The sequence below is a fragment of the Pseudorca crassidens genome, chromosome 6 (genome assembly GCF_039906515.1).
Source record: "Pseudorca crassidens isolate mPseCra1 chromosome 6, mPseCra1.hap1, whole genome shotgun sequence".
NCBI classification, from domain to species: Eukaryota; Metazoa; Chordata; class Mammalia; order Artiodactyla; family Delphinidae; genus Pseudorca; species Pseudorca crassidens.
This window is the reverse complement of record NC_090301.1, coordinates 65,487,874-65,506,805: the sequence shown is the minus strand read 5'-3', so window position 1 is coordinate 65,506,805 and position 18,932 is coordinate 65,487,874. Positions and strand designations below refer to the sequence as shown.

Below are 18,932 nucleotides of genomic sequence, written 5' to 3'. Positions count from 1 at the left end.
AAACAACTTTTTATAAAATCAATAAAAGGAATGAATTTAATAACAAGTAAGCACATTTAAGTTTCTCCAAAGATGATGGCTTTCAAAAATTGAATACTGAATAGATGAATAGGTGGATGGATAAAATGAATGAGTGAATCAGATGAACAACATGAATGTTTGTTCCTCTGCCTGGGATTTCCTTCTCCACCACATTCACACAATGAAATGATCTCCATCCTTTAGGGTCTAGCTTAGGTGCCACCTCCTTTCATGTGCCTTCGACCTGATATAATCCCTTACTTAATACATCCTCAATGGACTGGTTTATTATTCTCTTATGGACTGTACTTTGCTCTGCTCTGCTGTATTATCAAAGTAAACTATAAGCTAATAAATTAACATTAAGGAGGATTAGACACTGAACACGAATCAGCAAATGCACAATACCATTAGAACTGAAAATCTGATCCTGATTTGCAACATTACAGAGATATAACAGAAAATAATTATATTCCTATCTACTCTCTTGCCTTTCTATGATATGTATTATGGTGGTTAAAGCTTGGAGCTCAAATTTTTAAAGAACCCTAGAAACATCAGTGACTAACCAGCATCATTTCTTAATCTTTTAGCATCTTAGTAAATATAGATTCATATTATCCACTTTCCTGGGTTGTTTTAAGGAGGAAAGTTATATAGCTTATATGAAAGTGGCTAATGTATACATTTTCTCCTTGGTCTCTTTGGTGCTTTCTTGTGTCCACTTCTCAAGTGCTGAGTTGATCACTTGTCCTCTTCCTTTCTATGGTCCTTGTACTGCAGTGGATGCTGTGGTGCACTGCCCCAGTCCCCCTTTCAGACAAGCCACTCATTCTTCCACCTGCTAGGAGTGTTGGCAGCTGAAGGCTCACAGCTGAGTCCCTCTCTGGGAATTGAAATACAGAAGGAAGCTACCTCACTCAAGGTTACATTCCCTCCCCTGGCCTGGAAGAGTGGGGGGAGAGCCTGTATCCAGTGACGGACTGGTGCGGAGCACACGAAGTCCTGACCCCTTGCTTCAACTTGGGACTACTCCAAAGGGTCACTCCAGTGCCAGAGGTGCCTGCAGGGTCAGCTGAGGCCTCTGCTGCAACTGCAGAGCATTTCAGCTTCTCCCTCTGTGCAATCATCTTGCTTCCCTCACTTCTTACAGGTGTTAGGTGCTGAACCCGAGAACACTACTCAGAGTTGGTTTCCCAGGGAACCTGACCTCAAAATTAACATACAAAATTCCAACCTGTCTACAACTCTGACTTATCTTCTTAAAACCTCCAAATACCTACTGCTCACCATCACTTAGCTACCTTGCACATAGCTCACAATTAAGATGTCCCCAAATTAAACTCTGTCTCTATCTTACCCCCCAAGTTTTCTTCCCTCCCCCGACCCCGTGTATTTTTAATAGCATCAATATCCATCCAAGTCATCTACGCCAAAACTTTTGATTATGAGTTAATTTGTATCTCCCAAAACAGATATGTTGAAGTCCTAATGCTTGGTACCTCTGAATACGACCTTATGTGGAAATAGGGTCTTTGCAGATGTAGTCAAATTGAGAGGAATTCACTAGGGTGGGCCCTAATCTAACATCATTAGTATCTTTATAAAATGAAAAGACAAAGATAGATAGGGAGAACTCCATGTGACAACAGAAGCGAAGATCAGAGTGATGCAGCTGCTACACATGGGAGGCCAAGGATGAAGTACCACCACCAGAAGCTAGGAAAAGGCGAGGCAGGGTCCTCGCTAGAGCCTGCAGAGAGCATGGCCCTGCCTACACCTCCATTTCAGACTTACAGCCTCTAGAACTATCTAAGGATACAGTTCTGTTGTATAAGGCCCCAAGTTTGTGATACTCTGTTATGACAGCCACAGGAAATGAATATACCCTTTGAAACAGCTCACAACTCACATATCCAGACCCTGAGCCCTTATTTTTTAACTTGCGGTGTCTTACCATTATCCCACACACCACCATCACTCCCTTAGACTGAGCCCTCATCAAGTGTGCTTGGGATGGCTTCAATAGCCTTTCATCCTCTCCCCTTTATTACACCCCCAACCAAACTTTCTTTAAAAGTAGAGGTTTGAGGGGCTTCCCTGGTGGCGCAGTGGTTGAGAGTCCGCCTGCCGATGCAGGGGACACGGGTTCGTGCCCCGGTCTGGGAAGATCCCACATGCCGCGGAGCGGCTGGTCCCATGAGCCATGGCCGCTGAGCCTGCGCGTCCAGAGCCTGTGCTCCGCAACGGGAGAGGCCACAATAGTGAGAGGCCCACGAACCGCAAAAAAAAAAAAAAAAAAAAAAAAAAAAAAGTAGAGGTTTGCTAACAACAAAGTATAACAAAACAAGACAAAGTTTTCTCTTTCTGGTAAATAAAAAGAAACCTATTTCAATCTCTTGCCCATGGTAAGTCAAGCCATTTACTCTCTGGCTCCAATTTACCTCTGTCACTTACTACTTCCCAGCAGGCCATCCTCATGTGTATTTCATGGGCTTTTGTGCATCTGGATGCTTCCACATGCTGGGCCCATTACATCTACCAGAAGGGTGTCTCTGTCTCTCTCCGTGTCTGTCTCCCTCCCTTCCTCCCCCTCTCTTCCGGGCTCCCTCTCTTTCATTCTCTCTTTCCTGATGAATTGTCTTTTTACCATAAAATCCTCTTCAAGTGCATCCTCCACTGTGAAGTATTCCAGTTTATTTTCAAGATTATTAACCATATCTTTATCCTGCTTCAATATTTTTTTCTAAAAATCTGTTTTAATTCTTTTTTATATGTTTAATTATAATTTCTGATTTCTATACATGTTTCTCCTCAAAGGCAGGGACCTTGCTTTACTCTTTATCACTTAAGACAGTGCCAGAGAGCAAAAAGACCCTGAGCCTACGTCTACTGAGGAAATGAGTACACCGATGACATCTTTCTAGTGTCCAGCAGGCATAAGGCAAAAAGCACGTGCTTAGGAAATGTGAATTGAAAAAATGAATAGCCACAGTTTACTGAACATGTACTCAGGTATTCCTTCACAATTTTTTTCTCTCACAATGATCAAAGTGAATGGACTTTGCTTCCTTTAAGAACAAAAATTTTGCATAACTGTGTTTGCAGTGTTTTAAATGACACTCCGTTGAAGGTGAGAAGTTTGATTATGTAAAATTTGAAGGTTTCATTGGTTTCCTTTCTTCAAGGACCTCAGTTAGCTCCATCACAACTTGGAGACAGTGTTTCAAAACACTAAAGGGCTACTAAGTAAAGCTGAGTAAAGTTTCTGTGTTTGACTGGAGGAGGAATGAATAGGGGATCTTTCTGTGCAGGAAAACTTTACACAGGATGTTTTCCTTTCTGCTGAGTATACAACAGGAGCCAATTCACTTAAGCCTTGATAATAGATACATTTGTCAAAAGAGCAGTAAAGAAGATTTGGGGTATTAGATTCATAGCAAGTAGCTTCTCTGAAAGCTGTCAGAGTTTAACCACCCCAAAATCACATGAGGCTGTTATGTTTTAAAATATTTGGAGAAGTAAACTGGATAAATTTAACGTTTTTCCCCCAAATTTACATACAGTTTCAAATCAACGTCACAATTCTGTAAAATGGCTCTTTTTTTATCTTTAAAGCAAAGAAATAAGTAATCTGTAATAACTGAAAACAAAGGGTCTCTTTAACTCTCCAAGAAAGACCTCTCCATTTTAAAAAATTTATTAATTTAGTTTTTTAGAACTTTCAATTTTGAGATTTGGCATGATTTAAAAAAGAGAAAAAAACTACACTTCTTAAAAATTTAGTTAAGCCAGATCACATTGAATTACTGCAGCTGGGTGAAAAAAAATTTTTCTTTTTTTTCTCTAAGCAGCTGTTAGCACAGTGCCTGGAGCATAGTAGATCTCAATAAATATTTATTGAATGAATGGGTGCATTTCATGCTTCATTTGAGGCTCAGAATAATGAAGCACTTCATTGTTAATGGTGAAAATCTGCAGCGTGTTAATGTTTGCCCAGGGCTTAGAGGGCTGCCTCAGGTGGAGGCTGATTCTGAGAAGGGCCATCAGTGTATTCTGAGAAGCAGTGACAGGAGTCTTACTCTCATGGGTCCCCTTGAGATGACAGTATGTCTTTCTCGATTCTGAGGCAGACTCTATCTTCAGAGAAATGCTGACGTTCTATTGCCAATTACTGCCTCAAAACTCTTTTAGATATTTTACTCAACACCTTATTTGAACTCATCTCTTTGGTCATTTGCTGGTAAGGTGTTTGATTACAAAATACTTTGACTTCAATCTGGAGTGTATATCTAACTGTCTATCAGAACACGGAAACCTGCCTATCTGAGAGCCGACACTAGAAGAGGACAGAAAGTCTCCATAAAATACAATGGGAATAAAAGTATGCTAGGACATGAAAGAGAGGGTGGATTTGTTTTTTTGGATGGGGAAAGGGAAAGAGGAAAAGGTGTCAAAGGTCCAAGATATTCCTTCCCCCTGTTCAAAATGCAGATTCTTAAACAGGTAAAAGTGGAAAATACCCCAGCCCCTGAATAAAGAAAATGATTTCTCAGAAACCTGGATCAAAATAAACCAGGGATGAATTTAGGTTCACTTCCTACGCAAACTCAATCCAGCACAGTGGTCCCTGGGAACCCTGCTGGTAAGGATTCTGAGGTTGCATCCAGACTTAGGCAGAGAGAGTTTGGAGGATACGGACCAGAACAGGCGTTTGTAACAAGCTCCTGTGTCTGTCTTTACACACTAAAATTTAACCTGTAGCAAATAGCTACTTACAGTGTGTACATGACTACTAATCATACCCATGATAATTGTTAATTGGGCACTTATTTTCCAACAGGCACTTGTTTACCTAAATCATTCAATCTTTATTACAATTCTATGTTGCATACAAGTAAACTAGAAAAAAACAGAAGTCTTTTTTTTTAAATTGCTCAAGATCATGGAGTTATTAGCAAACATTAAATACAGGATCTAAGGCAAGTATTCTATCTCCAGAGGATGCATTCTTCATCATACTCCAAGGTAGTGCTTAAGACTTAAATAACTTACATATATTCAATTGGGAATTATTTTCCATTGGATAATCATGATTTGCCTCTTTGGGCAAGGTTCATCAAGAACATAGAATCATTATTTCAAAGATATCTGAGGCATGAAAAATAAGAAAGTTACATAGCAGTTAAAAAATTGGGAACTCAAGTAAGAGCTGAAAATTAGGGGAATTAGAGCAGGGAGGTTAGCCTGGAAGGGCGTTAGAAACACTTTAGGTGAATAAGGAAATTGTGGTCCTTATAATTGTGGTGAATAATGATAGTGGTCCAAATTGAAAAATAAAACCAACAAGTCATAACTAGGATCATTTAAATCTCAAGCTACTGGAGAGACAGGCTCTAGACACAGGGTGTCACAGTTGGCAACAGCTTAATATTATCTAACAAATTTCCTGTAGAGCTTGAAATTTCATTACTTCTCAAGTCCAGTATATAGTCAAGTAGGTTTGAATGTACTCAAGATGACACATTTTGAGATATGCCATGGAAAATGTCTTATGAAGAAGGATAAACTTTCAAAATCCATAATTTAAAATCTGAACTTTTAGAGGCTAATAATGATGATGAATTCAATAATAAACACAACACCTAACACTTTTTTACGGCTTACCAAGTCAAATACTGTGCTAAATGATTTAAAGAGACTAGCTTATGTATTCCTTATTACAACCTATGAAGTAGCCTCAAGCTCCTGAATATTATACCATGTAAACCACAGATGAATTAGAAAAAGTGTATTTTTCCTCCTGTAGTTATGACTATAATGTCATGAACAAAAACTAATGATAATTAAGAATATTAAAATGTTACCAGCAAATGGTCTTTGGATAACACAGTTTAAGTGCACTAAATTTCATGCTTTTTAGGAAGGATTTATGGGCTAGGTGGCAGAGTAACTTTATGGATGGTTAAAATAGTCTATTTCAGTAACCAAATAGTTTATAGACTAAATCATTAATTATAAAAGACTGCTGGATACTATGACATCACAAACTTCCTCTGGATACTACAGGGTATGTAAATTCTTCAGAAGCATGGCTCAGTATCCCAGGGGAGACAAACTGGGTATTAACCCCAATAGGAATGTGGGTTTTATCCCTGAAATAGACAATGACAGGAGAAGGAAGGTAGACTTATGAATAATAAGACTGGGATTCTTGTCTTGGCTCTGCCTTGAACCAGCTTTATAACTACAGATAAAGTCACTTCCTCTTAATGGCTTTCTCAGTTAGGAAATGAGGTGCTAAATGGGGCAGGTCTATTATAGTCCCTTTACAATGTTATAATTCAACATACTAAGAATATGATTTTTGCCAGCGACTAAGGAAATCCATGTAGGGAGAGTCACAGGCTTTGAGAAAAGAAAAAACGACCAGGTAAGAAATGATTCCTCCCAAACATTAAGAGGAAAGCAGTATTTGGTAAACTCAACCAAGCTACCAAAGTGCTTTAACACCCAGAATCTCAAGCTTATTCAGAAAGTCTGCCAGGCAGTTAGAGTTTTACAACTCTAATCTTTGTAGGGAGAAAAGTGGGTAATTGAATTAGTTTTCATTTTCACATGAGACTAGCCCCAGATTACTGTTCCTGAGCGGGGTATGTGAAATCTAATTTTCTATCTTTAAGCCAAATCAACCACACCTTTTGAATTTTGGATTACTTCTTCCATGTAAAGATTTCTTTAAATAAAAAATAAAATATTTGATTCCTTACTTTGTGATCTTGGAAATAATTTTTTTGGCTACGTAAAATATATATGTTCATAATTTATTTAATCATCTATTCATTCAATAAGTATTGAGCATTTACTCTGCACCTAGTACTGGTCGTATGGTGTGCATGCACACACACACACACACACACACACACACACACACACACACACACAGAGCTGTGTATCTTTGTTCCAAAATCCACTATAAATTCATGGAGGATAGTTCTTGATATAAGGTTAAGAAGATAGAAGATGTTTGGGAAATACCTGTCAAATACTTTCAAATATGACCTAAAGAAAGGAAAAATATTTTAAAGTGATATCTTAAAACTTTAAAGAGATGTCATAAAAAATGCTTTGTGATAAAACTCACTTATGATTATTATATTCCATATTAATAAAAATACAGCTCAATAATGCTTTGCATATATGCAAGCAGGTGTGGGGAAGGAGGATACAAAAAAAGTTTTAATAAAAGTCTCCCGTTTTCAATGAGTTTACAGTACCATTTGGTGCATACAATAATTTCTCAAAAAAATTAAGATACAAGGCTAAATAATAAATCTAGGAAAAGGCATAGAATTGTGTGGGGTTCAAAATGAGATCATATCTGTTTGAAGAGAAACTAGGAATGATGCAACAGCTACCACTTCTGAGCACTCTGAGTACTGTTCCAAGCATCCTACATGTGTTAATTCATTTAACCCTCACCTAACCCTATGCTGTAAGGGCTAATAATTTTACACGCAAGGAAGCTGAGGGCTGTGACTTGAAGTACGTGTTTAGGATTTTGACTGAAGAAGGAAACCCCAAGCAAAATCATGCAGGTTGTGAGTGTATGTGGCCCAGAAGGAAACCGGCTTGGTTCAGGCACAGGAGCCCTAGCAAGCCCAGGAGAGACAGCTGGTCAGGGCCATGGTGTGAAGGCTTTATGTATGGTCCACAATTCAAATCTACGTTGGGGATCAAGGATACTTCAAAGGAGAAGTATGATTAGGATTGAACCTAAGTAAAATTAATCAAACAAGTGGATTAGAGTAGATGGAAAATGGAGGCAGAGACACCAGTGGGGAATTCACGTGGAATGGTTTCGGTAAGAAGTAGAGAGGGCAAAGGCAAAGGTGACGAACAGGAGCTGTGGATTCAACAGACACTGTGAAAGGAGATGGTATGTGATTTTACGATTGATAACAAATAGGGAATAAAGGAAGGGAAGACTTAAAGATACCTGGTACTTTCCAATTTCGCTAAATGGATTATATCAGTTATGAAGAATCAGTAAGTAAAACCTTACCATATGAACTTTCAGGAAGCTACAGTATAAATTCATATACACACAAAGTACTCATTAGCATGCAATATTAGAATAAACTTAGGACAGCCAAGAATCTGAAATTTTAACTCATTTCGTACTAGTTAATAACATGAAACAAAATGCGTATAAAACAATCTTACCCCTTTGCTGTATTCACTATCTGAATCACTGCTAAGTTCCTCAGTATTCATAATTTCCAAATCAGATTCCCCGGGTGCAATTGGCACTGTCACTGTGAGGCTGGCATTATGAATAAATGATTGACAATCACTTTCTTCCACCAAGTATTTGTCCATGCTGTTTCCAAAACCACTGGTTTTATCTTTTTCTTTGTGAAAATTGTGATCCTTGCTCATTTCAGCAAGTGTGTGGTTAGAGATGTAGTTTTCCTTCTTATAATTTAGATCTTCTGTTCGTCTTATCTCTTTGGAAATCTTTGGCTTTGTGGAAAATGCTTTTAGAAAAAATTCACGTAAGGTTTGTTTCACATAATTTATTCCCTTCTTAATTCTAGCCACTGCAGTCTGGAGGTTGTTTGCATCAGTGTCTTCTTCAATTGCTGTAAGATTGTCTGAACTAAATGAGCTCAGTAATAAAGCAAGAAATAGGTTGAGGACCTATGTCAGGATGGGGATAGGGTGTGGAGAAAAAGGGAGACAGGAAATAAAAACGAAAATAAGTGCAGTTTTCTGAAATACAGGCCAAAATCCAAACCAGCAACGAAGAGCCCTGCACTTCTTCACCCATAGATAAGAACATATGATAGGTGTAGAGGAGAAGCTAGAGTCCTCATCAGTCTCTCCATGTCTGAGCTTCTGTGAGCTCTGGGGAACAGAGGTCAGCCATACCCTTAAAGGGTATGAGGAGCAAAGAGAATGCTCCCTCACCATTACCAGGATGTCATTCCTAAGTTCCTTTCTACAGCAGGAATCCCTTGTCCAAATTCCCTTTTATGGGTCTAAATAGCTCTTCTAACACTACCTTTAATTGATATTTGTTACCTGTGAGAAACAAGTAGAACAAGAAAATTGTGACTAGTGTCTATTGTGAAGGTTACTTAAGCCAAGATCTGTGTTCACTTTTCCCAGGAGATAAATGTCACTTATTACAACAAATGGAACACATAATACTTGCAGAGCGCCTGTAATAAAATATTCTGTCCGAGATTTTTGCCAACTTGCAACTTAATGAGGCTTTTTTTTTTTGGTTGCACTGTGTGTTATGCGGGATCTTAGTTCCCTGGCCAGGGATCAAACCCACGGCCCCTGCAGTGGAAGCATGGAGTCCTAACCACTGGACTGCCAGGGAAGTCCCTTAATGAAGCTTTTAAAGCAAAGAAAAAGACCTGCCCATTGAACCCAATTCAAATGAGACAATGGCATTATGATTGGGTGGCTTCACTGCCAATCATTTTCGCCCCGGACAACTCCAGGTCAAGACAACTCCAACTTGAAGCAAAGTTCTGTTTGTGTGCAAACTATTTCTGTTTTTCCTCCTGGAAGTAAGGGTCCAGGTGAACTGAACATTGTGGAAAAAAAAAAAAAGAATTCTTACAGAGGGCTAAAAATATGTAAATCATATTTTAAAAGTGTTTTATATAAAAAACAAAAAGATAATTGAAATAAACTTTCATTTAAGTCTCTTCACGGCCAAAAACATCTACCTCACATTTAAACAATCAAAATTAGATCAAACTGAGGAAAAGGGACTCACCCCTGATTTTGGTCACACCTAAAACAATTTCTCAGAAATGTAAGTAGAAAAGCACAAGTTAAAAATGTCTGTGTTGGGCTTCCCTGGCGCAGTAGTTGAGAATCTGCCTGCCAATGCAGGGGACATGGATTCGAGCCCTGGTCTGGGAAGATCCCACATGCCGCGGAGCAATTAGGCCCGTGAGCCACAACTACTGAGCCTGCGCGTCTGGAGCTTGTGCTCTGCAACAAGAGAGGCTGAGACAGTGAGATGCCCACGCACCGCAATGAAGAGTGGCCCCCGCTCGCCACAACTAGAGAAAGCCCACACACAAAAATGAAGACCCAACACAGCCAAAAATAAAAATAAATAAAAATTAAAAAAAAAATGTCTGTGTTAATATGTCTAGTTTAAGAGAAGAATCTGAGAAGGAGGGGAAAAAGAAAAGCATAGAAAACAATTTGATGAATCATTAAGGAATTCGGAATTGGTTATTTTCATTTTGGTTTTTATTGTCAATGAAAAATATATTTCACTATGAAATGCATGTTTGTTTATGTGTATGTTTTAATAGGAATGTTGATGGGAAGCCAAGGGCTCATTTTACCCTTTAGTCTCCCTAATCAATGCAAATGTTAATAGATTTCTTTTTTTCCTTCAAATTTTTAATTAGATTTCATTTTTCCAGCTTTACTGAGAGATAATTGTCATACAACACTGTGTAAGTTTAAAGTGTACAACATGTTGATTTGATATCCTTATATATTAGGGAATACCTCCATCATGTCTCATAATTACCATTATTTTCTTGTGGTGAGAACATTTAAGTCTACTCTCTTAGCAACTTTCAAGTTGGCATGTGGGCTGCAAGGACAAAAAAAATGAGCAACTTATATTCAAGCCAGTGGGGAGTGAAGGTACTAACCATATGGCTATTATCACAGACAACCTCCTGGGATACCTGATGAACAGTCTGATGCTAGGTTGACCAACTAAACCAAACCAACATGGTGGCTTTGAAAACTGAATTGAGTCATTGAAGAGCATCTTATCCCAATTATCTCCTGCCTCTAAGCTTGAAAATTCCTACCAACGGGTACGTATAAGAAAGAAGGAAACAAACAGTGAAGGCGTACAAGCTAGGAAAATACTAATGGAGAAGCAGATCACTTGTAAAAGAGATGCTATAGAGCAGTAGTGGGCAAACTTTTTCTGTAAAAGGGCCCGGTAATAAATTGTTTAGGTTTTGTAGGACAAAGAATCTCTATGGAGACTACTCAGACCTGTCTGTGTAGAGTAAAACAGCCAAAGACAATATGTAAATGAATGAGCATGTCCGTGTTTCAATAAATTTTGTTTATGGAAACTGAAATTTGAATTTCATATAATTTCCATGTGCCAAAAAATATTTTTCTTTATATTTTTTTAACAATTTAAAAATGTAAAAAACATTTCAGTTTTGCAGGGCCATGCAAAAACAAGCAGTGTGTGGGATTTGGCCCATGGGCCATATTGTTTGCTGATACTTGTTATAGGTGCTAGTCTTATATGTGACTTTAACAGAGCAGGACTAGTCCTTCCATTTGCCTTGTTCCACTATAACTTCATTTTTGTTATTGTTAATTTAATCATATTCTGTTTACTAGTATAGCTTCACATTGGAATCAACACTTAAGAGACATGAAAACCACAGATGTAATTCATATGACATCACTATCAAAATGAAAGAATAAAATAGAACACTTTCCATTAAAATAAATATTGTGAAAAATATAAATATAGGTTATCTGGCACAGAAATGTAGACAATATTTCATTTTCTTTTCTGTTCTTCACTGAATTAAAATAGTCAATATTCCATTATAATTAACAGTTTTAGATCTAATTAATCCTATAATTATAAAAGTAACGGATATCATCATGTAACAATTTTCTATGGAGAATTTTAAATGTATGAACATCAGATTACATACCACCAGGTTTCCAATGACCATGACCATCATGTAAACAATAAGGCACATGGCTTGACCGGCGACCTCCATGCAGTCCCACATGGTCTCTATCCACTCTCCACACAGCACTCGGAACACAATCAGGAAGGAGTGGAAGAAGTCATTCATGTGCCAGCGTGGGAGTGTGCAGTCTTCATTGATCTTACAGACACATTCTTTGTAGCTCTTACCAAAGAGCTGCATGCCGACCACGGCAAAAATGAAGACGATGATGGCCAACACCAAGGTGAGGTTACCCAGAGCCCCCACTGAGTTACCAATGATCTTGATCAGCATGTTCAGTGTTGGCCAAGATTTTGCCAACTTGAAAACTCGGAGCTAAAAGTCAACACAAAGCTTAATATTAATTTTTATGAAAAAGTTCTCAATGTTTCTAATCTTGAATTTTGTTCCAAAATTTACTTCTAAAATATTGTCATTATTACCTAGCTAAAATCGATTATTTCTACTTTTCATTTTCATCTACTCTCAATATTCCTGTTATTTTGTTATACTTGCCACCATATAATTACCACACAAATTTTGAAGGAACTGTAATTTTAGTTCAGGATTGTTATAGAACCTCTATCAGATATTATACCCTTTAAATTGAAAATTTATCCTTAATTCTATTTTCTGATACTTTCATAATTTTTTTCATGCTGACATAGGGAGAAAGCCTAACATGTTAGAGGAAAAAAGCATTAGAAAGTCTTTACTTTTTAATATTTTTGATATCAGAGAACAATTTTGAGGGTATAATCTTTAATTATCAAATACACAAAGTAATGAACATATTATAATGGTTGAAATTCTATAAACCATAAGCTTATTGCGATATAAATCATTGCCCTACCATTATACTAGCATACAACTGAGTATGTCTTCAAGATCCTAAAATTAAGATATCTCTGTGATTTTGAGCTCTAAGTACATGTTACTGAATGGGCTTTATTTTATTAGATATTGAGACCTAATCTTGTCTTTTGATTCAAACCTCCAAAAGTTTTAAATGATAATAATGCAAAACCAAAGAAACACCCCTTTATATATAGAATATAATGGTAAGGTTGGTCTATATTTACCAGTCTGAATGATCGTAGAACTGACAATCCTTCCACATCTGCTAGAAAAAGCTCCACTAAGCTTAAAGTCACAATAAGACTGTCAAAAATATTCCATCCTACTTGGAAGTACTCATATGGATCCATGGCAATTAGTTTTAAAACCATTTCAGCTGCAAAGATGCCAGTAAAGACCTACATGAAAAATATAATATTTTTCTAGTATTATTAGAAGGTATGGAATCAAGCTAACGATAATAATGACTATATGTTTAGCATTTACTGTGTTTCAGACAATGTGCTAGATACTTTATAAACATATTATTATTTCATTCAATCCTACAAACCAAGTATCACTAGTCCTATAGCTCTAATACAAGCATCGAAGGGTCATGAAGCTCTAACTCACCTATCAGCTCTCATCACCTTTAGATAGCATCATAGAAAAGCACACTAAAATTTCAGATAAATAAAACCTTTGAAAATTAACACAGGCAATCTTTGCAAAACAAGTTTTGTGCGTCAACAAGTTATTCTGGAAGATAATATAAAGGAAACAGACTGATACAAAAATTTTGAACCAGGCTTTTCTTCTGATCTGACTACTCTTAAGGTAATAAGGAACAAACTGACTCACTCTTTAAAGATTTATCAGTAAAGGAAAAAGTATTTAATTGATACAGTAGCAGGTAAAGTAAGACTGCCAAAGCTTTGACACAAAAGTGCATCACAAAACATCATTAATTCATGACATGGCATCTAAGGACTCATTTAAAAAGGCAACAGTGAAAGACTTATGAATCATTCGGGTACAATTTGATTCAAAGAAACTAAGCAAAGAAGGTTCAAAGGGAAATAGTTAGCTCTATAACTGCGTGAGTCATTTTTAAAATAATGCAGCATCAGGAAGACTAGCAGGGACCACCCAGACTTGGGATCGTAGTTATAGACAAGAAACATGGTGAGTCTCTTTTGGATTCACAGTGATGCAGTCAACTCAGTAAGAAGGTACTGATTTTCATAATCTGGACCTCTACCAACAATTAGAAACTAGACAGTCCTGCCTTTTTCCAGTGAGGAATAGAAAGAAAGAAGAATGCTAACTTAGAGCACATGAGTTTTAAACATCCTGACTGGGAACATTCATAAGAAATTTTAGAGAGACGATCAACTCAGAAACACTCTTTGACTTCAAAGATCGATTGGTTTGGGACCACGGCAAAAGTAAAATTATCTTATACAGACATTTGCAAAGACATCCAGAGTTTTTTATGATTTATGAAGAGTCATAAGTTGGAACCTTTTGGCTGTGAAATAGTACTTCTGCCTGGTTCATGCAGATTGTTGGAAACTAGCCCTTTCTATTTGCCGTAAGGCATTAATTAACTTGAGTGTGATCAACACTGCACATTAAAGAGCATCAACTTTCTTACTAGAATCCTTCTAGTCTGCCCTTATGTCTTCTGTGTCTAGTTTAATCATTCTAGTTTCTAAATATTCTTGTTCTTAAGGCTTGTTTCTGCTGATTCATTGAAAGCATGATGGTGATGATGACAATAGGTTTGATTTGTTGAGTACTTACTATATGCCAGGATGATGAGTAGAAAGTTTTTATTCCTCTCAATAATATGATATATAAAATATTATTATCGTTATATTAAAGAATTATTATTTTATAAAGTATTATAATTATATAAATGAGAAAATTAAAGATTATAGATATTAAAACATTTTCCCAAGGTCATATAACCAGTAAGAGGCAAAACCAAGATTCAAACTCAGGACTTTGGGCCTCCAAAGGTCTAGATTCTTTACCTATTATGTCAAAACAAAGTATCCATAGCTTTTCTGAAAACATGTAGGGTATGTACTCACAAGGAAGCTGCAGTGTAATTATAAAATGGGTAAGGAAGTATCAAATTTTCAAAGTGTTGCTGCTAAGAGACATGCCAGCAGAAAAACAGAACACACTATCAACTCCCAAGATGTGACTCGTTATGGAAATAGTATTGTTACTTATAGGCCTCAATATTACTGCAAAATTATTTAAAAATAGTAACTATCACCAGAAACTTGACTCTGTACAATGATTCATACTGTGAATTCTGAAGATGCCTAATTACCTAGCTAAATATCCATCTGACTTCAAAAAAAGAAACGACAATCATGACAAAGAGAGCAGCTCTGGGAACATAACTCACATTAAGAGACTTACCAAATTTCCCACAGTGAGCACGTTTTTGAATTCATCAGTCATTGGGTGATGTTCCATAGCCATGAACAGAGTGTTTAAAACTATGCAAATGGTAATAGCAAGATCTACAAAAGGATCCATTACAATAAAATAGATAAGTCTTTTGAATTTTATCCAATATGGAGAGCAATTCCAGATCAAGAATGTGTGTGCAAATCTGTACCACCAAGGTGGACATTTTTGTCTGGACTCCTCGAGTTCTGGGAGAAAAAACAACAGAGAACACCAAGTCAATCATTTGCATATTGTACACTTTTTATTCCTCACAAGATACAAATCAGCAGTATACTTTAACACTGAAACAAGTCTTCTTGCAAATTTAACAGGAGACTTTGCAAATTTAACAGTACTGTTTCTATGAAAGCATAGCATGTTACATACAAATCTTTGATCACACATTCATTTACTAGATCAACCAAGGAGAAGGCAGTGAAATTAATGAATGAGAGCAGATATGGATATCTCTGAGAGAAACATATACTTAACATATGACAGTAAACAAGAGAAATGATGTTTTCTTAATGGAGATATGTATATTTTTAAGATAAATGTATGTATACCAGTATACATACTTTCCCCTGTGTCCTTAACCCATTACGACAATAATACACTTCTACTCTCTCCAGGAAAAGCTCTTGCTAGTTCACAGGTGAAAACAATCCCAGAACCAAGAGACTGGAAATAATTTATAGAGTGACTCATGCTATAGGCACTAAACACCATTAGCCCATTTAGTTCTCATCATAAATTTAGGAGGTGGGTGAAAACTTTGACTGGGCCCATCATGGGTATGTCGGGGGATGAGGTGGTAGCCCATGGACAAGGTAAGACCTGGGGCACATTGTGGGGAGAGAAGGTGGGAGCCAACACATTTTTTAAATTGCCACCCTTTGACCGGCCACTACTATTCACATCATATTCTCTGAACTGCTTTCTCTAATTCCTTTGGATCACAATCTTAACAGATGTCATATCACATGTTACCATTTTGCAATTTTATAGAAGGTGCTCAGAGGCAGCACTGTATAAACACCTGGAAGTTTGTATTATTTTCTCACATTTTAGAAAGATGATCAATTCCAAGAGACTAGGTAAAGTTTCAAAGAATACATAGTGAGAGAACCACACAGGCCTGGGTTAACCACCCTTTCTTCATTTAGTACCATAAAGCTATCTATCTTTGAAAGGCATATCACCCAAAGCCTGTCTTTAATCACAAATAACTTTATCCACTTTTTAAGCACATAAAGACAATTCCTTTAGTGTCCATTGGTTAGCCTTACCATTGTTTATAACCATTTTATATTCTTTGAATTCTTTCTAAGAACTTGCTATATCTATTTAAGGCTGACTAGGACTTACCTGAATTTTGTTAAAAATCTGTATGGTAAAGAGAATATTATTCCATACCTTCTACAGTGTTTGTTAATATGCTTGCCCTACTCATTGCCCTTTGTCTGAGATTGGGATCATTCAACATATCCTCAGAAAGGAGGTAAGAACTGGAACGTCTTTTCTTGTGTATTTGATTGTTTGTACCCTGAAAAAAAGAAAGATGATTAATTACAGTTTTAAGAATGGAATTCTAATAAATTGTAGGTAGAAAATAAAATCTTGCTCACATAGTTGTAGTGAATAATTAAAAGTAGAGTCTAGATTGTTGATTTGAATCATGGCTCTGCTACTTACAGGCTGTGTATCATAGGAGAGTTACTTAACCTCTCTGTCTCCATTTCATCATTGGTAAAATGGGGATTATCATAGCACTTGCCTTACAATCTTGCTATGAGTATTAAATGAATTAGTACTTAGGAAATAAAAAATAAAATGAGCTGCTTTTATTGTTAAATTCACTATCATTATCTATCTTTCAGGGTTTCCAATTTATTCAGATAGTTTTACTATGTAAGAATCCTACATGTAAACAGCTAAACAATTGTTGTAAGTGGCGTGTGTGTAAAGGGGTAGAACCTAGATTTCTAGGTTAAATTAAATTTCTGTAATTATTCTTTGTTAAGGTTCAGCAATAACAGAGGCAACTGTAATGATTGTTTCTCACTGCCAAGGAAGATCTCATGAACTGCTCTGAGGCTATGAGGATAAATGACTCAGTTGGAAAAGGACAATTAAGACTGATGGAAACTGTAGGAAAATGGAGAATATAAGCTCCATCTAAAAGAGGTGACCACTCTCCAGCTCTAAAGGATTGCTGCTATGCAGGAATATGAGCTCAGTCTTACCAGGTATACCCATTTTCATGTGACGATGTCTTATTTCTAAATCTTAGCAACTAATTCAAAGTTAAAACACTATGCCAGTTCAGTGCAGGCCAACAATACACACACACACACATGCTCACACACATATATATACATACAAACAACTATACAAGTCTACATTTATCATCTATCTATCTAGATGTGTGTGGTATGCATGTACATGTGTATACACACACACACACCATTCTACATATATATAAATATACAGATCTAGAGTTGTAAAGTTGTACAGTTGTTTAGATATAGTTATATTTGTGTATATATTAAAACACTGACAAACAGGCAAAAATATATGTATGTGTGTATGTATGCATGTATGTGTATGTGCAAAGACACACACACATATCTGCAGGTGGCTTTATATAGAAATCTTTCTATAACCATGTTTTCTCTGATATACTCTCTAATTTACTGACTTTCCAGAAGCAGAGATTTCTTTTTCCCCCAAACAATCAGCTGTGTTGATTAAATAATTTGTTTTCCATGTAGACATGTCTCAGGTGTCAAGTTTATATTATTTCTCATGCAATTTTTTCATCTAAACTGTACATTATTCCACACTATTATGTTTTGCATTTCTATTGAATCTTAAAGTATCCACCAATTACTCAAGTTTTGTAGTTTTAGTTTCAGGATTTAGAGTGCTACTGATTTTTCTGTGGGTAAAAATAAAGTATTAAATGAAACATTTCATTTAAAAATAGGAACTAATCTCCAAATCTGATACACATTATATAATCTTTTACAGGTAATACACATTGTTGAAAAGCAAAACACAACAAAGATCTGATTCTATGGAAACTTACCATGCTCGTTTGATAAGGAAAAATACCTTCACAGAGGGCTGAAGCTGTATCATGCAAGCATAGAGGTCACAGGTGACCTAAAAGCACATGCATTCTTTCAAACCAAACGAAAATATGTGTGTGGCCATGGGTCTGATGGAACTTTATTCTCACTTGAAATACTACATTGTCTGCAACTGTGAATTTATGAATCGGTAGCCCAAGTTCAAAGTCAAAGCCTTGCTGATACTGAGTAATGCAGTGTAACATAGTGAGTGGCCTTAAGAGGTTACCTAGATACTCCATAAACCAGAAAGACTTTCAAGCCTCATCACACCCTTTTCTCAAACCACTCAATGATTCCTAAACTCTTGAAACTGTTGTTTTGGAAAGGTGTTTTGTTTTTGTCTTTATATATATACGTTTGCATTTCTGTATGTGTTTTGGATATTATGTTTTTATTCATAGGTTCCAGATAAAAGAGTTTTGTTGTTTTTTAATGAAAACAGTAAGTTTCATTTATGTATGGGAAAAAGCACAGTTATTCTAAATTATTTCCAAGAAGCCTACCACACATTGGAGAGGAAGTATGGTGGTTAAAAGCACAAGCTTTGAAATAGAGGGTCTCTGTTTGAACTTTAGGACTACCATTTATTAGCTGAGTGACCTTGCACAAACTGCTTTATTTCCCTGTGCCTCAGTTTCCCCATTTGTAAAACAGGGATAATAATATATCACCTCATAGGGCTGTTGTAAATACT

The 18,932-nt window shown here is 36.6% G+C and overlaps 1 protein-coding gene across 1 annotated transcript in view; it reads right to left on the bottom strand.

The window, feature by feature from the left end:
• The window catches only part of SCN9A (sodium voltage-gated channel alpha subunit 9), an 86,687-nt gene that overhangs the window by 44,931 nt on the left and 22,824 nt on the right, over nt 1-18,932 (bottom strand). Inside the window, exons 12-16 of the mRNA XM_067741676.1 lie at nt 16,518-16,647; nt 15,069-15,307; nt 12,875-13,048; nt 11,772-12,128; nt 8,248-8,724 (exon numbers count right to left, since the gene is read on the bottom strand). Coding sequence (XP_067597777.1) covers nt 8,248-8,724; nt 11,772-12,128; nt 12,875-13,048; nt 15,069-15,307; nt 16,518-16,647 — 1,377 coding nt within the window. The remainder of the gene's footprint in view (nt 1-8,247; nt 8,725-11,771; nt 12,129-12,874; nt 13,049-15,068; nt 15,308-16,517; nt 16,648-18,932) is intronic.